The following is a 23879-nucleotide window of genomic DNA, read 5'->3' on the forward strand; positions in this document are numbered from 1 at the left end:
TGTTAGTGTGTGTATGCTTATATGAGCATGCTGAAATCTTTGGAAATCATTGCACACCTCTGTGCTCACACGTCCCAATGGTTGCACCTACCAAGAAAGCGTATGATGCGTCTGAAGAGGGGGTTGAAGTAGCAGCAGTCTGCGGTGACGATAGTCTTCTCCTGAGTCCCCTCCGCCTTCAGGAAGAACACCATCAGCTCCCCCATCAGGATCTGAGGCACAGAGACACATGAGGCCACGTGCTGCCTTTTAAAGGTGCTGTATCAAGGGGCTAGTGCCATCTAGTGGTGAAGTCAAAGATTGCAACCAACTAAACACCCTTGTCTTTTCAAAGCATATAGGAGAAGCTAACATGGCCATCTGTGGCCACACAATTGCTAAAGACCCTCTCTGGTGCTAATGTGGGCTACTCTAGAAACATGGCAGCGCAACATGGTGGACTATGTAAAAGAGAGCATGGTCCTTATGTCCAAAAGAAGGATTGATTCTAAGCTAATGAAAACACAATGATTCAGTTACAGATGATTCTAGACTAATGAAACCATAACTATGAATACTACATTTCATTTGTGCTAGTATGTCCCCCTAAATCCAATATATATTTATCCATCCAAGCCATCGACATAAGCCCTTCATCTTCCCAGATCTGTCCATTCAACCATGCCAAACACACTCTCAAGAGATGCAGCAGTTGATGGGTGAATGCTGTACTTTTGTAAGGTTGACTACTCATGGATGCTGACATGAACAATGGAGAAAGGACATGAAGATTTATATTTTTAGAAATAGCACACGGCAGTCCTGAAACACGTCAATGCACTTCATGTTCTAGCAGGTCACTTGATGGGAACAGAGAACACTTCCCCTTCTTTGATATGTGCATTTATTCTCTTAAATGAAACATGCTGTGATGTTCTATTTCCTTTGTTTGTGGAACACTCTGTTCCCATGCAACAATGCAATGATCCATTTTCAATAGTCTATATTCATAACCCATTTTTCTCCACCACTACAGCCTATTTTCATTTCTACCCACATTCATTAAGTTAAGTGCTAAGTTCAAATTTGATTTCTTCCACTATTCCTAGTGGTTTGTTCCTGTACCGAGCAATGACTGCACTCCATGAAAACAGGAATATATAACTGCACATAGTGCAGTGATTGAGGTGGACTGTGTAATTTCACACAGAAACTTTACATAGAAATGCATGAGAAAATGAACAGAAGACTGCTGCATTAACTCAGCAGGGTCGGTAATTCAACTCTGCATGGTGATGTGAAAGAGAGAGAGAGAGAGAGAGAGAGAGAGAGAAAGAGAGAGGGAGGGAGAGAGAGAGAGAGAGTGAGGAGGTTAGACTGATGCAAAATTAAGTAAGCCCACGAGCAATGGGTTAGACTTCACTGCCACAGACAGTGTCTCATATAAGGTGCATTTCAATTTTGCTCACACCTTTACTCAGTTGCATCAATGGGAAACTGATGCTCCCATATGCCACGAGTGAGACATTTCAGGCCCAAAGGCTGGTGCACTGTTTCATGCAAGCAGACCTGAACGAGCAGAGAGGAATCACAAAAGCCGCTGGCAACAAGGTAAGGCGGAAACCACAAAAACACAGCCTAGTCTGGGCTCAGTGGAGCATCACACCTGCAGCTGCAAACTCCCCAGCTGCCCTCTCTAGGACCCCTTAAAGCAGTCTGCAAATCCACACTGACTCCCTGGCCATCGACCAGTGTGTGTGTGTGTGTGGGTGTGTGTGTGAGTGGGGGGCACGCAGGGGAGAGCTTCTACCCGACGCCCGGACCAAGAATAGCCCGCTGACCGATTGCGCTCCCTCCGTCTGTGACATCAGCGCTCGCGTGGAGGCGAAGACAAGAGGAGACGGGAGGAGACAGCGTGTTCTGCTCCTCACCCACGTCTGACGGCGCATCAGTGAATGAGTCTGACAGCCGAGGGGTGCTCTGGATTATGTGTGTATGTGTGTGTGTACTTGTGAGTATGTGTGCATGTGTGTGTGTGTGTGTGTGGTGTGTGTGTGTTATGAGTGCAAAGTACAGTGTGTGTGTGTGTGTGTGTGTGTGTGTGTGTGGAGGGAACAGAGAGTGACAAAGACAGAGTGCGAGGGGGAGTGTGTTTATGAAGACAGGAAAGACAGAGAGAGAGAGAGAGAGAGATAGAGAGAAGAGGCAAAATAAGAGGAGGAGAGTTTGTGTTTGTGTGTGTATATGTGTGTGTGTTGTGACTGTGACTAATGCTAATGTGTGCGGCACACCCTTAATCAACTCTTGCTGGGACAGACTGGTAATTAACGTTTTGGCTGCACTCTCTCCTAGAGCCAGAAGGGGAGAAAGTTTCCCAGTCACACAGCTGAGGGTGTTCATTCCGAGCACCGTGCGGTGACGGCTCATTTGATCTGGGATGGATTTGGGCGCAATTACGGCAATTCTCTTCCAGTGGATAGACCAAACTGTGGCACAGTTCAGTATTGTATGAGGATGTGGCTGGGGGAACACAGAATGGGGGTCCCTCACAAACGATCACTTAGGTTTATGGGTTCTGCACAAACTTTGGTTAGTGTAAATGACAATAAGCTGGGCCATTAATCCCCACTGCATATACACATGTCTCGGGGTTGTTTCTGTGTTTGTAAGCTCATCGTTTTTCAGTGTTTTGCTGAAGGAGCTTCTCTCAGAGCATTTACAACTGAAAACACAATCTTAGACTTTACATTTGTCCTGAATTAATGACCAGCCGGAGGGGGAGGTGTTTTTGTCTAAGTTTTGCTGCTCTTACGAGTACGTGTAATAACAAATAAATTCAGCTCGGCTATAGACTTAAAAGATGCGTGAAAGAGTTAAAGAGTATAGAGGCTGAGAGAGCAGTTGGAGGAGAGAGAGTGGAGCATGAGATGGGATTTGATTGTGAAGCTGATTCTGACAGACTCTCTGCGCTGACAGAGATGGCAGCTATTTTGCACTGTACAGATAAAGCCCAAAGATCCTGAAAGTAATAGGATGGGCAGTCAATGAAGCAGACATGGTGTATCGACACACACGCACACGCACACACTCACAAACACACACACACACACACACAAACACACACACACTGTGTGTGTACTGTGGCTGCTGGGATGGAGGATGTGGGGTGTGGACTACATAAAGAAACTACCCTGCATCCATCCTGTGCATGGCCGCACATCTGTAAATATCACTCCTAATTAATACATTATCTTTCCTAAAGGTCAACAACATCATTATCACCACATAGCGGTGGCATGCGGTGGCATCAGTAGCAATGCTATACACTTCACAGGGCCAGTATAGGGAGTTATTCAGCTACAGTATGTGTCATAGCCTCAGGTGCTGAGCGGGGGCTTTTGACCTGAATGTAAATATTGCGCTTCCCTTCTGAAATGATTAAACTATCCCTGCAGCTATACGTTTTTTTTTTTTTACAACATAATGGAGAAAGCGGCGAGAACTAGCGGGACTGTGATCATATAAGGGCAGACTGCTGAGCTGCCTGTCTCGTCTGTCTTGTGTTGTCTGAATGTGTTGTTTTTATGAGCTGTGAGGGGCTTGTCTGACTGACTGCTAGACAGGCATCTTGATGGAGGGATCTCCCACTCATCTCATCTCTCTGGCAGCCCGCTGTCAGCATGCCATGATGTTTGTGTTTGTGGACTTGATCGATGCCGCTCTTCTCAGAGGAGGCGACGGGAACAATAACTGTGGCTGCTGGGTGAGGCGTAGTGAGCAAGCGCACGCGTCTGTTTTTCTCCCAGAGAACAACAAACAGCCTGGGTGTTGTGAAGACTACACATACTAGCACTGGCAAAGACCTCAAACTCCTATTTGTACACCCAGCTTTGCAGCTATGTCTATGACAAGCTATTATACATCTTTTACGCCAAGAAACAAACAAACAACAAAAACATAATGTGTAATTTGTCCTATAGTGGTTGTGCTACAGTGCACTGGTATCATGTGATGGTGTTTACTGGCCAGTGGGCAGAATCTCATTTCACAGCACAGGCAGTGTGTTTATAGCACACTAAAGGATGTGTGTATGAGCAGAAGGTCAGCTTGGACCTTAGGCTCACCTCCAGTGCATTACTGCATTTTTCATCTCATACTATCCCATGTTCCTCCCTTGCAGTTCCTCCCTCTAAGAGCAATCTTCTGCCCTGCTCTTTCCTGTTTGGCAGTTTTGAGCCAAAATGACTAGCAGATGGCAAGCCCACCCCAAGTGAAATCAAAATGGGCAGAAAACACACTATAGCAAAACAGACTACCAACACAGAGGAAGGGATGGAGTGATGGAACAGGATGGGGATGAGGAGAGACAGACAAAAAGAGAGGGAGAGATGAGAGGTTGATGAGATGTGGGTATGAGAGAGGTGAAAACAGAAGAAAGACGTTGGACAATAAATTACTCCTCATGTGTTTTGAGGAGCAGGGTAGATACTGTATACTCTTTTCCTGATGGTCACCTTTCACACACACACATATACACACACACACACGCACACACACACAAAGCACGGCATACAGTATATGCACTCTTCCACATAAATGTACAAGTGATTGTGTGTTCATGTACACTTCAGACGTCATCTCCTATGCACTATAACAGAAACAGCCTGGGGCACTCTGCCAAATACCTGTCCTCTCACATATGACACCATAGATCTCCCTCGGAGTATGAGTTCAAGAATCACAACCCTCTGAGGCACCACTACCGACTAGCATTAGAGCACGGTAGCACTGTGATTCAGTGTGGCTGTAAAATACTGTCTCATTCTGCTTGAGTGCACCAGAGTATATGTGTCTGTGTGTGAGTGCTTGCGTGTGTGTGTGTGTGTAAAGAAGGGGGAAAATAAGGGAGATGGTGATTGATTTATTGCTGTTGATTGCACTCTGAGCTCTGTTCAGGATCTGAGTGTTCTGTGTATATTTGGGCAGCTGTGAAGACCGGCTGGCTGGAAGTAACTCGCACTTGTATAAAAAAACACAGCATTGCCAGGCTGACTGAGCACACCTCAGTAAATAGAGCTGGTCCTTCAAAACCAGCCAGGTGAAGCGTCACCTATTGCCATTATAACCAGTTTGTCAGGTTCCGTTCCCTTTCTTTTCTTTCTTTCTTATTCTTTTCATTTTGCTCTCTTTCATTTTTTTTCACCCTTTCCTTTAAAAACAGAATGCTGTCTCATCCCATCTCCTTCTGCGCCCCCTCCCTCTCGTCCTCTCTCGTCCTCGTCTCTCCCTCGGGCTCTTGAAGGAGTTCTGCGGTGGTCAGGGCCGTCCAGTGAGGAACGGCGAGCTGACATATGCTGAAATGCCACTGAGTGCCCCCTCCTACCCACCCCATGAAAGCCTAGCACTGCCATCTGCCTCTTTTGCCCAGGTGCCACGATTAGTGACGTGGCTGGGCAACGGCCATGAGGCCTCAGGGGCATTTACTGCCCCTAGTCCCCATCTCACTGGAGTGCCAGTCTAAAAATGTACTGTATATGTGGGAACCATTTTAATATAATTTTTTTTAATGTATAAAAATACATTCACTACAAATCGTCCCCTTAGAATTATAAGGTTCTATCTGACATTTTTGTCAAAATTGAGTTGTTTACATATTCTTATTCTGTGACACCTTAAGAAGATGAGGTGAGGTGTTTCTTGTAGTTGTATACATTTTTGAACATTATATCTGAAGAGGTTTGTTCCACTTAGCAGTATAACTCTATGGAATTCTAAGACTTTGAAGCTCAATATCTCAGAACTACTCAGAACGTAGATAGAACCCTATAATTCTAAGGGAACGAAATACAGTTATAGGTAATGAATCTCTAAAATATATCTTCCCTAAATAAGAAAATAACACACCTGCCTAATAAGCATGACCCATAACCACGGTGCAAATGACTATATAGTAACACAGCATGGGCTTCAAAGTACTAATGGAGCATCATTATGTTTAATAGAATGTGCGGTTTTCGAAGAGGCTGAGAAATTAGTTGAGCTTGACATGTCTGCTCGAGCCAGTCCACACAGATGTCCTCTGATCACAACAAAAGCATCACATTAGGACCTGCAGACATTATCCCGTCTGTTCCACCACCAAATGTGCTCACAAATCTCCCACACTCAGGTTCAGTGCAGATGCAGTGAGTGGAGCCATTTCAAGCTGAATTTGAGGCTAGAAATTAGTATTTTTTCCACAGCATTTGTTCAACACAGCGGGGAAACTACACCGACACAGAGAGAGAGACAGAGAGAGATGGAGAGAGAGAGAAAGAAAGCGAGAGCGAGCGACAGAGAGTTAAAAAAAATCGTTACCACAATTTAATAGCTGTTGCCTCCGTGCTGCTTTGCATGAGTGCTAACACATCCCGGAGTGCTGTCAGCCTTTGGACAGGAAGTGTTAATTAGGAGGCAAGATGTGAGAAGCAGGAGTAAAATAATGGCTTGAGCAGCAGCGGCTCAGGGGCCTGTCATGCGTTCTTTATTAGACATTCACTGTGCTTATGAATAGAGCCGTGTGAGTTTACCATGCTGCTCGGGGGCCTGTGTGTCAAAGCCCTTAAGGTTTTACAGTACACAGAACACAATCTGGGATATGGTGCAGTGCAACACAAACTCATTCTAGCCTTTGAGGTTGTCAGACTAATAATGCCACAGTCACAATCTAAAAAGGACCTGCGGAAGATGGAAATTTGAGACTAGATAGATAGATAGATAGATAGATACTTTATTGATCCCCAGGGGAAATTCAAGACTAGAAAGTGTGAAAAGCATTAATGAGTTGTGTATGTGTGTGTTTATGTGTGTGTGTGTGTGTGTGTGTGTAAATAGGTGTTTATGTGTGTGCAATCTGTGCATATTAAATGTGTGTCTATATATAGTAAGTGCCAAAGGACAGTATCTCAAAATGCAGCACAAGCTCTAGGCTAACTGCACACAGTATTCTGCTGGATTACACATTCATGAAAGAATCACATGGAAACCAGAGAAAAGTTGGCTGGTGCTTCAAAGTTCACACATGTTGTGATACAACACAGCACAGATGAGCACTTGAGAATTTGGGGAGACCAAGTGCCAGAGGTCCAAGAGTGCATGATGAGATGGGTGGAGTAACATAATTACAACATCTTCTGGACCTCTGTGTGTAGCCCCCCAGACACTCATCTGCAGGTGAGGAGTCTCACTCAGGGAACAAGACCTCAGAACAGGCACCCTGGCAAGCCCCTGGGTGAAGACACTGTCTCATAGATGGCGCCCTCTAGAGGTCTGTTTTGAGTACTACAGCAGCATCCCTGCTGACATGATCCATATCACTGTCAGGCCTGACTGACAGGCTACAGGTATGAGTAAAAACACACTGCAATGGGAAAACAAGGCAGAGGAGCACTCTGGCACTCAGCCTGGCACCCAGCATGCACAATCAGTAAATGCAGTTGTAACTGAGTCTCCAAGGCAGGATTGTGAGTCGGGACTTGTCTGAATGATCAATATGTTCAATACCTCCACTACATCAGCCTCATAATACGTAAGCCACCCCAAGAGTCCTTCTCGTCCCAATCCACTTATCCACACTCAAGTGTGTTAAAGGTTTCTTATCAACCACCATCGCACATTCTATGTATTGATATAGATTGATTGAGATTGAGAGTGGGTCTGGCAAAGGTTCATTGACTTATGACTTCCAGCAGGGGCGTAACTATCAGTGAAATTAAAGTTGGTGCATTACGTAAACTCTTACCAAACCGCTTCAGAAGTGTAGCAAACTCGTAACGAAGGTTTTAAATGCAGTTGTTAACATAATTCCAAAGAAATACACGTCCATGCCGCATTAACGATTGTATTTGCATGCCCATGTTTTAGGCACATTGGAAATGGGCTTCAATGGCCTCTTGGCCAGACGGACCTGCAGAGCAAATCGAAAATTTGTGACAGGTTCGTATAGGTATTCCCAGGCTAATGTTTTGAATTTCTTACCTGAGAATTTCTATTTTTAGCATTGGGTGAATGAACATGTGCTGTGATTTATGTTGGAGCTTCTGGTCTGTTATTGGAGTGTTTGGTTTGTTGTATGCTTGATGTGTGTGTGTGTGTGTGTGTGTGTGTGTGTGTGTGTGTGTGTGTGTGTGTGTGTGTGTGTGTGTGTGTGTGTGTGTGCGCACGTGTGTGTGCATGCATGCATGTGTGTGTGTGTGTGTGTGTGTGTGTGTGTGCATGCGTGTGTTAAGGAGAGACTGGGCAGTGTGTCCAACTGTCTGAACTCTGAGCAGACGGAGAGCCTGTACCAGGTGCTGCAGATTTCACGCTCACTGGCTTTTCCACAATCTTACTCCTCCTGCTCCACACACACACACACACACACACACACACACACACACACACACACACACACACACACACACACACACAGTAGCAACATGCATCAATGTATATAACTTTTTGCTATACAGTATTGATATACATTAATCATTTTCTTTCTACCACAGAAATGTCCAAACATAATTTTTTGTATAAAAGATTTCTTTGTGTAGAGGTTTCAACAACTTAAACGTAAAACTGTAAGACCTTTTTAAGACCATCATGTATGAAATGTAATACTGTCCTCACTCCCTTACTGGCAAAAATACAAGTGATTATTTGTATTATTCATGTTTCATTTGTATTATTCATTTACATTATTCATGTTTGTAGTTTTATTAGATTGTGATCTATTGAGAAAAGAAGTACAATACCAAACCACTACAATTTATTTAAAAACTTCAAATGACTAATGTAGAAGTAGAGTTTAATAAGCATTAACATAATTAATACCCATCTCAATGTATTTAAGACCTAGTGCATAATATTTTAACATATTTAAGACTTTTAAGGCCTAAAATTCATGATTACATTCTAAAATGCCTAAGACCCAGTGGAAAGCTTGATAAAAGCTCAAAGATATAGCCACATATGCTCCTGTGCTAATGTACGCACACACCCACACACCTACACACACACACACACACACACCCCACACACAAAGCTAGCTAAAAGAGGAGGGGAGCTCCACGCAGCTCACCAATCTGTTCACACGCCCTCAGTGCTGTCGCCCACAGACAAAAGATAAGGAGAACCATTTACACAAAAACGCACACGCTTATACTCACACACACACACACACACCAAACCATCCACACACTCTATAATTTTCTTTAGCTTTTACCTGTCCATCATTCACATATAACCACAACTCTCATCACACACTCATCACATCACATGCACACTCTCAGAGCATTGAAAAGAATGGAGGTAAGCAGAGTTCACAGACTCACTCACTCACTCTCTCTCTCTCTCTCTCTGACTCACTCACTCAGTCACTCACCGTCAGGGTGGGGATGGCGGTGACCAGCGAGTAGACCAGGACGGGGGGCACCTTGCTGGTGTGCTCGGGTCCCGGGTAGGGCTTGGAGAAGGCCTTGTCGTAGCAGAAGAAGCCCTGGATGTGCACGGGGAAGGTGTCGGTGTACTCAAAGTAGTACGCCAGGAGCACAGTGCCAGCCATGATCACCAGCTGGAAATAGAACATGGTCCGGAGTGGTTAGGAGAGGGAGCGAGAGAGAGAGACAGAGGGAGCGAGAGAGAGAAAGAAAGAAAGAAAGAAAGAAAGAAAGGAGAAGAGGAGAGGAGGGGCCGTGGTTCAGCCCTGTGAGCATAACCCCACAACCTCCTGAGAGAGGCATAGAAGAGAAAATGAAACGAGATGAGTGAGAGAGAAACAGAAAGGGAGAGAGAGAGAGAGAGAGAGTGAGAGAGAGAGAGGAAGAAGGAAAAAGGAAAAAGGGAGAGCAGGAGTGGGAGTGCTCTTTTGCCGAAATATTGAGGGTTACTAAAATCAGCTAATCTGACGTGGTAGAGGAAAGGGGTGGGTGTGTATGAGTGTGTCGTGTGTGTGTGTGTGAGACAGAGAGAGAGAGAGAGAGGAGAAGGAGGAGAGGTGGGGGTTATCACTGGGGGTATTCACTCTCACAAAGAAAAGAAGCACACAGTAATTGCTTTGGTACTCTAGAAGAAGTACAGACAAAACAATACAAAAACATAGCTGACGATATGACAGTAGAGAGGGATAGAGAGAATCAGAAAACGAGTGTAAGAGAGAAGAGCACGCTTCTTGCTGCTGGGATTACAAACGCAGCCCTGGGTATTTTTGAATGTTTGTGATGTGAGCATGTGCCTCCAACAGTGTGAATGCATTTATCATTAGCAACCATCACACAACACTATGGAACAACACAATGAAACATTCAACAGTATGACTCTGAATGGCAAAGCTAATACACTATCAAAGCTACATTTTTTATATATAAATTATCAGATCCAAAGCTGGCTGTGCAGGAGGCAGGTCTCCATATTGTCATGGTCTTATATCCATCTTTAGAGGAGAGAAATGCGGTTATGTGTATCTATTGGAGGATATGGCAGGGTGGCATGAATAGGTGGGCTTAGTGACAGGAGCCAAATATGTTGGGCAGTAGTGATATTTGGCTACATGCACATAAATATGGTTACACACACACACACTCTCTCTCTCTCTCTCTCTCTCTCTCTCTCTCTCTCTCTCAGACACACACTCAAACACACATAATCTCTCTCTCTCTCTCTCTCTCTCACACACACACACACACACACATGAACAATTAATGTAAGCCGTTTAAAGCTTAGCTTTAAGCTAATCAATATTTTTGATAAAAAGGTGGCTTTCCACCAATAGTGGGACTCTTAGAACAGTGGCTCTAAGCTCTAAGATTAGTAGGCATGCAACATTTTCAAATGTCGGTGATGATAAATCAGCTCATAATTTATGGAGTTGTGTGGCATTTGATGTTCTCTCAACGATATTGCATCTAAGCATAATTTTGTCCAGAGCCATGAATATCAGGAGGCCGCAGCATGATTCACTATGCAGAGTGATGCATAGCCCTGGGACTGGAGGGACCTGTGGCTCAGCTCGCCGTGGGCCGGAGAGTTCAAACTTAAAGAAGGGAGAAGAAGCTGTGGCGAGGGTGGGCTCCATTTCAAGTGTTAATCATATTCTCATTGATGACATCAGTCGGCCTGTAATGTGTCTCTCTCTCGATGTCACTCTAATGATTCACGGTGTGTGATGGAACTTTCCGGATGAGGCTGATGAAATATGCTCTGGTTTCATTTGGTCTATGAGTTTTCAGCTTTCCTACATTCCTATGAATTTCTTTCTAAACTTTTTTTTAAATCCCTTTTTCACGGGCAACCTCAGAGAGTTCCAAATGACTAAATCTACATTCATGCATCTCTGCTTCCTGAGCTGATCTAATATAAAATGCTGTTTCTAGATTCTACTTCAGTCCATAAATCAGTGACGACTGACAAGTACGAGGGTGAGGATTAGTTGTGAAAGGACCTGGGGCAGTCAAGGAACTCATTTGGATTCTTTCTTTGACTTCATGGTCCTAACTAGCAATCTTTTTCTCTCCCTGATGTTTTGCTGCAGCACATCCAATTACTCTACTGTAAATGACCATGTCAAATCTCTGACCACACCCAGGGGCGGAACTGGACACTTTGAGGCCCAAGGCAAAGGATTCCGAGGCCCCTCCGAGCTCCCCGCCACACACACCACAACCCTAAAACTAAAACACATAATGGGACGCTGAGGCATACTCAAATACAACAAATATTTTTTGCCATAGATGACAATCAAGAAACAGTAGTAAAAACCTTTGAAAGTATTACTATGAATGGTGTGTGTCTGTCTGTGTGTGTGTGTGTGAGAGAGAGAGAGAGAGAGAGAGAAAGTGTAGGCTAGGGGTTTGATGGTGGAAATGAGGTGTTCAATCTTCCAAAAAGCCGACATCCAAAACTAGACATTTTCTGTTTATTTTTTCTCCATTTTTCATGGTCATGTAATAATGTTCAACCGTGAATCTTCTGGGTGGTTTATCTGCATTTTTGGGGAATTCAAAGTTATTAATTTGCACGGGGCCTTTTTTTTTTTAACGATTTCAACTCGCTCTGCATCTCTTCTTGCCATACGTTAGACCGGCACATCCGGGAACTTGACTCGTGACAAACGTTCCCGCCCCTTTCGGGGGAAAACAAACAACCCCTCTCATTAACTCCAACGCAAATTAGGGTCAATAAACGTAATTCGTACAGAAATCGCAGGAATAAATAATAACAAAAAATACCACAAATCAATATGACCACTCAATACATAACCACTTTGCCGGTCGTTGACCGTGAAAGATACCTACAAAAGCTTAATTCAATTAATATAAAAACATGTCTCTTCAGTATCCCAAGTAGCCTACGAAGTGGTGCAACAACCCCACTCAGTGACCAGAAGTGTCATACGGTCTTCTCTTCTTATGGCTTGTAGCCATAATTTTCTTCTGTCAGGATTTTTTTTGAGGACATGGTAGGCAAAAGAAACTCAGGGAGGGGTTCTTAGCTGTGTGGTTGGTACATGTCTACCGGTTCACTCTGGCTTGTTCTGAGGGAATGTTTTCCCCTCAAAAGGGGCATGGCGCAAACAACCTGCTCTGTGTGACGCGGGTCCGGTTGTAAGTATAACGCAGGGTCGTCACTGATGACTGTAGTGCTAGGTATCGTGTTAGGGCTACTCACGTTACTGGTTTCGTTGCACCCAAAGCTTCTGCTACTGAAATGGTGTCCGTAGCAGCACCAACAGCACCAGTGCGGACTTCGGCAGTGATCTTGTCCCTTACGACTGTTTCACTTAGATCAACATCATAATCATCATCATCATCATCAGTAGAAGAATATGTAGTGCAAGTTGCTGGTGGTGGTGCATCAGTGCCACAGCTGCTGCAGCTAGCATTAGACACCACCCAGCTCAGCAGATTTTGCAGATGTTGTTGCATGACTGTCCAAATTACTTTCTTCCGTGGAAGAATTCTTCGACTGGAAGAAGTTGGTTAATTTAGGCAATTTCTTTCTAAATTCTTCCTCCTCCCTTTTTCTTTTTCGTTTATCACTTCCACTCTAGAACGTTTCATGGCTGCTGTCAATCGCTCAACTCCACACCTCACTAAGACCTCGTTCAGACTAGCTAGTTGCTGCTATGGTGACAGGATTTTTTTCCAATCTTTATTATGGATTAGAATATATTGTTTGGATGCGGTGATCATTTATTTATTTAAAAAAAAAAAACGATATGGGGATGACGAGGCCCCAGGCAATTGCCTGACCATGCATGGCAGGCCCTGACCACACCAAAAGCTTGCACCAAAACAATAACCAACATTATTGAGTGAATAATTCATTAATATCTTTGGTTCTAGTATCTTCTGGTTTGTGTTCAAAACTGGACATGAAAATGTGGGCTGGTTCACTAGATAGCACCAAGGTTCAAAGAATTCAGAACGGAAATGGTTTAAAAAACAGTTCTCTGTTGGTCAAAAAACACCCCCTAATGGCTCTAAAAATTCTATCCTTATGTTCAAAACCCTGAAAATGTGCAGATGGACACCCTAATGTTATTCCCACACTAAGCTGCTGACAAGATTAAGCGTTCCTGCTTCAGCTCCTGTTAACCACACGGGCAGAGTGATGGGGCCTCATTACCCCCAGTAAACTACACACTCTGCAGCTAGTCTGGCCCTTGTTCTCTTCCCTCTTCTCTCTCCTTTTGGGAACGACACTCAGGCTGCACCTGTTCATTAGTGCTGGTGAGACTGACAGGCGGTGCCTCCCCTGTTAAACTCTTCATGCGCTCTAGGCTCCGTCCGATGTGGTACACAGCAGGGTAGAAAGCAGGGTGCAGCACCTACAAACATGGAGGCTCCTATTGGCAGTCCAAAAATCTGAAATGTCAGGAGTTTGAGCTATCTGACAGCAAGGTTGGGGTTTGGAACAACAATTGGGAGACTTTACTTTATCCTATATCAATCAAGGCCTGCAACCATGTTTTAAACCAGTGGTAATAATTTCCAGGGATATAATGGCTTTACGTATGTAAATGAAGGCTGTGGACATAGTATTGCTCACAATTAGTTAGACTGGGTGACTTAGAGGTTTGCCAAATCTTTAATAATTATATATTTTTTATAGATTACACGGATGAATATATCAACTGTCTGTAGCTGTAACCATACTACTAATGACTAGAAAATCCTGCTAGTGAACGGAATGTGTTTATCAAGCATATCTGTGAGAACAGAAGTGCTTTTAGTAACTTGGATGGTCCACCCACAGAGACTTAACAGATCAGTATGTAAATTACTGAGCATCACCTTAACCTAATCTTAACCATGACCATAAATAGTTAACAGAGAGTCAATAGATAGGTTGTTGATAATCTGACCATCTGTAGATAGTTTGTGGGTGGACTATCACCTATAAGGTGTGACAATATTTTTGCTATTCAGCATACATTAGCATTTCTTGGTATTGAGGTTTGTCAGCAAATGTCAGCATCAACACGGCATTTACTGACGTACCGTATAAGTATTTTTATCATCTAAATTCAGGCTGTGTCTAATCCTGGCTGAAAGGGAGGCTCTGCGCCTGCCTTTACAGTAGCCTGCCGGAGCGCTTGGCAGGATCCACTCCTCTCTGCTGTCGTGGAACTAATTTAGTCACGGTCTTGGGCTGGTGCCGGCCTTGGCTTTGAGCGGTCAGTGGACCTGGCCACCTGCTGAGACATCAGAGGCTCTGGCACCTGAATTAATGTCAGACAAAAAAAGAAGCAAATCGCCAGTGCATTCGCAAGGGTCCAATATGGCACTGGACACAAGCTGAAATATGAACTTGAACCATGGACAAAACATCAATAACCGAGAGAAGGGAGAGAGAGAGAGAGAGAGAACAAAACACGAGAGATACAAATATAAAAAAAACAAACCCAAACAGGTGCAGTCTCCAAAACCACAGAGGGTCACCTTTAAAGAAAAGGGCATGCTGCCACATCAGGGATGAAGGCCCTTACTCCAGACGGCAGGCAGGAGGCCATTTTGCCCTTTTGTAAAATCATGCCCTCCCACACAGGCAAAATGCTGTGCCTCTCTGCACTGTGCTCCCGCTACTCAGAAAGGTTAGCTTGTCTCAGACTCTGCAATGCTAATACATGCAAAAAAAAAAAAACTTGTTGAAACTACAGTGCTTCAAGAACCTGAGCAAAAACAGCCCTTCAACTCTGTTACTTTCAGCAAAAACTTAGTTTGAGCCTTCTACCCAAACCCCTTGTCCTCCATACACACACTTTACCGTAACTCTCCTCCTTGTCTCTTTGAATATTACATGGGTGTGCCTCAGAGTTTCAGCCCCCTGTGCAGTGGAGCCTTAGCCTGCACTGTTTCACCTGAAGTAAAGACGCAAAGATGCATAAAACAAAATAATGGATTAGAATCACCCTGACACAGATGCCTGAGTTTGCAGATGTTATACTTCCTCACTTGATATTACAGTAGCACCATGGCAGTTCTGTTCATGGGACATACAGTTTGAAGCTCCATGTAACACAGCCTACCTCTATAGCAGTTGCTGCTAAACTGTAAGACACCAACAATTGCAAGCGTTTGAGCAACATTGATGGCACAGTGCACCACAGCATGATCTGCTCCAAGATAAATAATTCACTCCTCATCTGCTCATTCGTTTTGAATAATATTTTTTTTTTTTTTTTTTAAGTGCAGGCTGTAGGCAACCAGGTCCCTGGGCAATATCCCCTGTTAATATGTTGTTCTCTGAAAGAGCAGTTTGGTGTTTTTCTATGGTCATAGCAGGAGGGGGGGGGGGGGTGGGGTAGGGGTTGCAGGGCTATGGAGCATCCCTCCGCCATCAGATACATGAGGCCCATTAGAGGCCCCTCAGACGTGCAGACCGCCGCAGAGCCATCAGGCATGGCACACTGAACACCACCATTAGGGAGAGGGCATGGGAGAGGAGGGACAGAGGGGGGCAGAGACAGCAACACAGGGGAAGTAGAGGGGAAGATACCAGGAAGAAGGAAGAAACAGAATGAAGACAAACAGGCCAATATGATGACATAAAGAATGGAAGTACTTGTGTGTACTGACATGAAGAATTGAGGTGTGCAATGCATATGTGTCTTTGCCTTATGTCAAATGTTGTTTATTCATAGAGCCCTATGCAACCCTATACAAGCTTTCATAATACTGTATAGTAGTGTAGGACTTTTTGTCATGTCTACTTAAATAGTTATGTAGACTCATGTCAGACTGGATGTATTATGAATACTTAATAAACATTTATAAATGTATTTATTTCTGTATAATGCATTATGGATACAATTCTTCGCCCTTCTCAGCAGAGCAGTTTATATTCTGGGTATCTCTTGCTGCAGAGGTGGTTTGCACCAGCATGTGTGGCCCCTGTCATGCCCTGACTCTCCAGCTCTCCAGACAGCCCAGCTGAGTCAGAGCACCACATGGGGTCAGGACACAGAGAGCCTCCAGGCTGCCTCCACACATGAGTCTGGGACAGAGAGAGAGAGAGAGAGAGAGACACACACAGAGAGAGAGAGAGACAGAGAGAGAGAGAGAGAGAGAGAGAGAGAGAGAGAAAGAGCTGAAGCTGGAGTGAGTGCTAACTATGTAGCGCTCTGCTGGTTCACTCAGGTGGGCTGGGGGGATGTCAGGGCGTTTCTATCTCTCCGGTTGCTATCACTTCCTCATCCTGCCTGACATGAGAGCAGTTGTAAAGTCCTCTATACAAATGAATAAGCAGTCCACACGAATGTGGCTAAATACAGTGTTCGACTATTTTTATGACATGGTGGGGTATTATTACGATCTACAGATTACTGTTATTATTACAATTAAAGTCTACATATTACTGTTTCTGACACAAACATCCTTAACTTTCAGGCCAATCGTCTGTGAGAGATTTAATGGGTCTTGTTTGCAAGTGCAACTTATATTAACAAAATGGTAAAAAAATATATCATCACAAAATATTAAATATATCATCACTACTGCATTTCACAATAAAGTTAATTACAAATTACTCTTATGCTGATTTATAGATATATTACATGATTTATAGATAGATAAATACAGTATGTCAGTTACATATCCTCTGTCACTCTTTACATCTCCAACACATGGAAAGACAACTGCTCAGAAGAAGCTCAGAACTACTCTGGCTGTGAGAAAACTCCAAATTGGCAAGACAGAAAGTAAGAAGGAGAGAGTGTGTATGTTTGTGTGTGTGTGTGTGTGTGTGTGTGTGTGTGTGTGTGTGTGTGTGTGTGTGTGTGTGTGTGTGTGTGTGTGGTGTGTGTGTGCGTGCGTGTGTGTGTGTGACTGTGTGTGCGTGTATCTGTGTGTGCTAAAACCCTAAAACCTGATGTTTTTAGCCAAGCATGTGTGTTGGTGTGTGCGGGGCCTGGGTAGAGGTTGTGTCCTGAGCCAGCTGTGGTGGTGATTGTGTAGCGCGACGTGGGAGCCGAGTCCCTAATGGTGGGAGGAAGAAAAGCAGCGTAGGAGGCAGAGGAGGAGGAGAGAGCAGACCCAGAGGAATAAGAGAAGAGAGAATGGCTAGGACTGTGTGTGTGTGTGTGTGTGTGTGTGTGTGTGTGTGTGCATTTTCTGTCAGGGGGAGCTGAATAGATTCTAAAGAAAGGGATGCTTTGATGGTTTTCTCAAGGCTCCTCTCTGAATGTGTCCATGCTGTGTGAGTCTTCCTCCTACCACTTTTCACTGTTTCTTATAACTATCTCATCTCTCTCACGCACGCATACATGTGCGCAGGCATGCACGCACACACACACACACACACTGTTCTATACAAGCCTTTTCAGAGACTGCAACACAAAGCAATGAGAACAGCACAAAACAGCAGGCACAGCTCCATATAATACATGTGTGAGTGTGTGTGTGTGTGGTGTGTATGCATTTGTGTGTCTGTGTGTGTATTTGAAAGAGTGAGGGAGAGAGGGAGTATGAGAGTGTGTGTGTGTGTGTGTGTGTGTGTGTGTGTATATTATGTATTGTTTTCACCTAGACAGAAAATGTCTGTATAATCCCCAGATATAGTGGTGCTTTGTAAATAATTAATCGGAAAGCACATTATATTCCAAATGGGGCACACTGATAACTTAACGAGACATTAAAAGGAGAAGAGCATTAAAAAGGAGAACAAAATCAATACTGCATTTCTGTCTGACCGCTGGACCGCTTTAGACCGTGCAGCGGTACACAACATTGGGCGAAAGGCTATTCATTTCAAACACGCATAGCCAGGCGTCGGAAAAGAACATCTATCATCTCATTTCAGTGGTTCTCCACCCAGCTCCAGAACCAACCCCCCCACCCCCCTACCCACCCCCTCCGTCTCAGCATGTGGTCAGACTCTCTCCCGGCTCAGAACAGGTGCTTGGATTAGGACATCCCCAGGTGTGAGTACTACGCACCTGACTGAAGCCAGCGGTGGCTCTCCTGATGATGTGAACACACCTGATTTAGCCAATCATCAGCATGATGACCTGCTTCGCTGGGCTAACTGAAAGGACATATGAAGGACAGTGTAGGACAGGAAGACTCGGGGGAATCCCTCCTGTTTGGGAATCCCCGTCTGAGTTCTACATCTGAGTATGACTATTCTCGTTGTTCCGTGGGAGCTTGGTGCAGAGAGGATAAGAAAGGCAATGATATTTTCAAGAACTTCACATGCTGAGGTGCATACTTCTGTAGAAATGATTAACACCTTCAACAAACCTTTGTCATTTGTCATTTGCCATGATTTGGGGGAATGTCAGAAACAAGTGTCTAAGGAGTATCAGTGCCAATTTGAAATTAAAGTTGCATTGTATTGTATTCTGTTGTATTGTACGGTAGGTTGGCATTTTATTTGAAATCCCAGGAAAAGTTGATGGCTATGTTTGTGAACACTTTGTGAACAGGTTGTCATTTGTGCATTTTGAGGATTTCCTCCTCTACCCGGCCGCCTGGCATGGCTTTCACTACATGCTTCCGAGGAGGAGCTGCAGGCCTCTTGCCTGCGAGATCTCACTGTCAAGCTCCAGGACTGGGGGAGGATGTGGAGTGAATGTTTACTGGCTGGTGACCAAAGAGCTGCCTGCTAGCCTTTGCTCTTGCTGCGCTGATCAAAGCGCTCAGCATGTGAAAGGGTGCAGGCGCGTGTGATTCTGTGTGTGTTTGTGTGTGTGTGTGTGTGTGTGTGTGTGTGTGTGTGTGTGTGTGTGTGCGCGTGTGTGTGTGTGTGTGTGCATTGCACGCGTGCTCGGCATGCAGCCACTTCAATAGACTGCCTCTGACAGGTGTGAATAACAACCTAGTACCAAACGCAGTGTTATTTTTAAAGTGAGACATGAAACGTGTGTGTGTGTGTGTGTGTGTGTGTGTGTGTGTATGTGTGTGTGTGTGTGTGTGTGTGTGTGTGTGTGTGTGTGTGTGTGTGTGTGTGTGTGTGTGTGTGTGTGTGTGTGTAGTTGTGTGTCTGTCTGTGTGAATATGCTCAATGTGAATGGTGTGCTTGTGTCCGCGCGCGCGCGTGCGTGTGTGTGTGTGTGTGTGTGTGTGTGTGTGTGTGTGTGTGTGTGTGTGTGTGTGAGTGCATGTGTGCGTATTTTTTAGCACATGTTTGTGTATGTGTGTATCTCTACATGCCTCCCTCCACAAACAGATATACAAGGGGCAGACACTGCAGGTGGAGCTTTTTAGTGATCCAGTTCTGTTACAACAGTGCCCTCTACAGGGTATTTGTTAAAGTGCAAGAGAGTAGGACGGCAGCTCCAACAGAAAAGGTCTGTTGCTGCACAATTCTGAGACATATTCTCATGTACTCGGTACTCTGAACGTATACCTTCATGTGTGCACCTTTATGTACAAATATTTAATCAAATGCTGCCAGATCTTACATCCCAACATTTCAAAAATGGCAAACATGAGACGTGAAGAGACGTTTAGAATACAGCATATGAGAGAAATCCCATCTGCTGTTATTCTGCTCACTCAGCCATGCACATATCCGCTATCACAGTGAGTTTTTAAAAAAAAAACACACTCTACTTTCTTCTATACCCTGTTTTTTAAGAAAAACAACACACATAACTAACAAGCCGGCCGCTTTTCTATGCCACCGATTCCATAGCCATCCGTCAGTGAGTCAGGGCTTCCAGCTCTCTCCATTCAAACAGACACGAGCAGAGGAAATGAAAAGCCTTCAAAATGTCGGAGAGGGGAGGAGAGAGAGAGAGTGAGAAAGTGAGAGAGAGGAGAGAAAAAGAGATGACAGAAAAGAGATAGGAGCGAGAAGAGATGGGGGAGGAGGAGGGAGGGAGGGAGGGGGTGAGAGGTTGAATTCGAACTGTTGGGGTATCCATAGAAACAACAGATGAGATGCGGATGTGAATAAATGTGAGCATCACTCAGGCGGCGCACCATAAATCAGCATCAGTCACGCACGGATGGCCACGACACGACAGTTGGGCCATCTAAAATGGTGGTGCGGCGTTAATATCACACATACATTTCTCATCTCAAGTCTGGCTGTACGTATACTTTCCTCATAACGGTTAAACTTATTATATGGAGCAGGTGAAGCTGTAATGCGAGCAGACCATGGCTGCTGACAACATGTCTGTGGTGTCACAGTGTCACAGGTAGAGCTTTTAGTCACATGCCCATAATGCTCTAAACAGGGCCAACATCTCATTACTACAAAATAAGCAAAGTTCTCTCTTACTTTTACCAACATCTATCATCTCTTCCCTTCCTCTCTCTCTCTGTCTCACTTGCTGTGTAGTTCATCCTCAGTTCAGCTGAGTGAAAGTGCTATTTCATAGTGTGAAGTGCTCGCCTCTAAGTGAAAATGGTGCTAACACCCTGGGTTGTTACATCTGACAGAGAGTGAGAGTGAGAGTGAGAGTGAGTGAGGGTCAGTCTGAGTGTATGACTGATGGACGGGGTTAGCTCAAGTGTCTACTGGGTACTGGTCTGGATGTATACTGTGTAATGCATACCACTTCTTCCCCATCTGCAATAACCCCCTGACATCTTGAATGTATTGTTTCTTGTCTGTTGCTTATCTTTTGCTTGGGACGGTGGTAGTGTAGTGGTTAAGGAGCTGGGCTAGCGTGCAGTAGCCTGAAAGTTGTCGGTTCAATTCCTGGCTTCCACCGTTGTGCCCTTGAGCAAGGCACTTAACCCCAAGTTGCTCCAGGGACAATGTGATCCCTTGTAATATAGCTGACATATGTAAGTCACTTTGGTCAAGAAGTGTCTGCTAAATGTAATGTAATGTAATCTTGGTAGGTTGTTCTGTGTCAGTTTGTGTGTTTCTGCTTGGCATGGATCCGACTGTAACATTTCACTGCATTGTATGTATGTGACAAATAAAATCTGAATCTGAATCTAAATCTAATGTAGGCTGTTAAATAACATGGTGGTTGGCTTTGTTGCTTGTGCACCCAAATAATGCAACATGGCTGCGTTATTGCCACTAGTAAAAGCTTGACAGGAGGAAGATTACATTTTCTCTACCATTCCGTAAGTTGTAATACATTTCTGTTTTGGTTTTGAACTACAAAACATCTTGGGAGGCTAGTGTGAACAAAAAAATAATTTGAGGATGTTATACAAAACACATGGCAAAAACATTGAAAAAGAAACAAAAACAATATAATGCTTATTTAACAGTATGCTCCTTTCAGTCTAGGCTTCTAGGCTTTAGATTGCATCTATGGCAAGGTGTATGTGTGTGTGTGTGTGTGTGTGTGTGTGTGTGTGTGTGTGTGTGTGTGTGTGTGTGTGTGTGTGTGTGTGTGTGTGTGTGTGTGTAGAAATGGCTTGTAGGAATCATCCTCTCTGACTACGCTTTTTTGGAGTACTATGCCTGCTGTGACAAACAGTGTAAACACTCAGTGCCAGTGCCATTCAGAAGGCACAGCACCAATGAGTAGGTGAGTTTGTGCATGTAATGGTGTTGAGTGCTTCTGTATTACTTCTCAAGCTGATGCACTTGAGAACGATGTATCTTTTGGTCAGCATTTACTTGAATGAGTATAAGTATATATACTTTTTTGATCCCGTGAGGGAAATTTGGTCTCTGCATTTAACCCAATCGGTGAATTAGTGAAACACAAACAGCACACAGTGAACACACAGTGAGGTGAAGCACACACTAATCCCGGCGCAGTGAGCTGCCCGCTACAACGGCGGCGCTTGGGGAGCAGTGAGGGGTTAGGTGCCTTGCTCAAGGGCACTTCAGCCGCGGCCCACTGGTCGGGGCTCGAACCGGCAACCCTCCGGTTACAAGTCCAGAGTGCTAACCAGCCAACACTATTATAACCTCCATTTAAGTTTGATTCTTTTTACAAGATAAGCACAATGATTTGTTACTGTGTTAAATGCAAGTCAGGAAGTCTGTGTTTATGGCACTGAGAACACCATGATTGTCCACCATCAAAAGTAGTACATAGTTACAAGGGGGGAAGAACAACATTTTGAGGCTGAAATAAATTGTGTTTTTCCGGCCCTCAATATGTTATCAATACATTGACACAAAATTCAAATATATTTTTTCAAACTCAAAACAGTTCCATAACCTCTGTCACTGAGTTAGGATTCTTGATAGTGGTAACGGATTAAATGAGATCACTGGCAGCGACCTAGGCATTCTATCAAAATAGACCTTTCACAGCTAATGATTGTAATATAAGTGCACAATGCTTCTATTTGGCAAAACAGCAAGTCTTTTCATCTTCATCTGTGCTGTGATGTATCACTATTGTAGGGATTGTGACCCTGTTAACCTGTGATTCCCACTGCAATACCTGCCACTGAACTACAGAGGAGGTTTTCACCTTGTGGTCGTTGGAGGATGAGAACACTACCTCAGTCTCTCAGAGTGGCAGCAGACGGACAGAACCGCAGACCTACAGAGATCAAGCAGCCTATCAACTGTGCTAACTGCATGTGAGTGTGTCTACTGCCCAACCTACAGATCAGGAAGGAACTAACTACAGCTATTTCTAATGTAGCGGTAAAGACAAAATATATAATGCACAATTAATGCACTACAGAGTTCACAGACCACAAATATAGTCCCCCAATAGCCCACACCCACGCTAAATTCAGCATAAATATGTAAAAGGTGGTCCTTGAAACAGATAAACTGCATTAGGAAGAAGCTCCCTGTGACAAATTGCATTCCATAGCTAACATGGTTGGGGGAATAGGCTCAGAGGGTATAAGAGAGGAAGCAAGCTGGAGCTGCCTTCACAGTATGTCTTTTTTATTACAGGTTCAGTGTTTTTATTGCTTTTTAGATGAAGCTCTTAGATGAAACCTAACCCTGAGACATTTCTACGATATTTTGGAGTAGATTTATAGATGCAGGGTCAAAGGTCAAGATTGAAAGGTCATGGCACGCTCACCTCCACAAATAGGAAGCAGGGCACAATGGAGCTGCTGCTCTTCAGTCCTGGCTTTTCCTCTGCCATTCTGGTTCACCTTGTCTTTCTCTTGCTCCTCCTTTGTCAACTCCTGCAATCACTCTTCCTGACGCTCTCTTCACACCTGACAAAGACAAATGAAACGTGCAGGTAAGTGCCAGGGTTAAGTGAGGTAAAGAATCAAATGGTGAAAAGAATATATGTCTCAATGTTTTTTTTTACATACATACATTTCCAAAATGATGTAGCCTATGGATAGCATAACACATTGTGGATGTTAAACACACACAAAACTGAATTTTGAGCCAACACTCTAAGAACCTGAAAGAAATAACGGTAAACATTTTCATATCAAATAAAAAGCTAGCCTATGGTAAGTACCGGTCATTTCTTTGTTTAATTTTGGCATTAAGAAGCCAACACAGATAAAGAACAGCTTGTTCAC

General features: G+C 44.1%; 1 protein-coding gene across 7 annotated transcripts in view; it reads right to left on the reverse strand.

The window, feature by feature from the left end:
• The window catches only part of plppr2a (phospholipid phosphatase related 2a), a 35719-nt gene that overhangs the window by 8161 nt on the left and 3679 nt on the right, over positions 1-23879 (reverse strand). For 4 of the 7 annotated variants that reach the window (XM_042086972.1, XM_042086970.1, XM_042086976.1 and 1 more), the window contains exons 2-4: positions 23417-23558; positions 9380-9568; positions 92-212 (exon numbers count right to left, since the gene is read on the reverse strand). In XM_042086972.1, coding sequence (XP_041942906.1) covers positions 92-212; positions 9380-9568; positions 23417-23482 — 376 coding nt within the window. In that variant the 5' untranslated portion in view covers positions 23483-23558. Of the gene's footprint in view, positions 1-91; positions 213-9379; positions 9778-23416; positions 23559-23879 lie in introns of those variants that run through there. The other 3 variants (XM_042086974.1, XM_042086973.1, XM_042086977.1) reach the window with 1 other exon arrangement.

This window comes from Alosa sapidissima, chromosome 3 (genome assembly GCF_018492685.1).
Source record: "Alosa sapidissima isolate fAloSap1 chromosome 3, fAloSap1.pri, whole genome shotgun sequence".
Lineage (NCBI taxonomy): Eukaryota > Metazoa > Chordata > Actinopteri > Clupeiformes > Clupeidae > Alosa > Alosa sapidissima.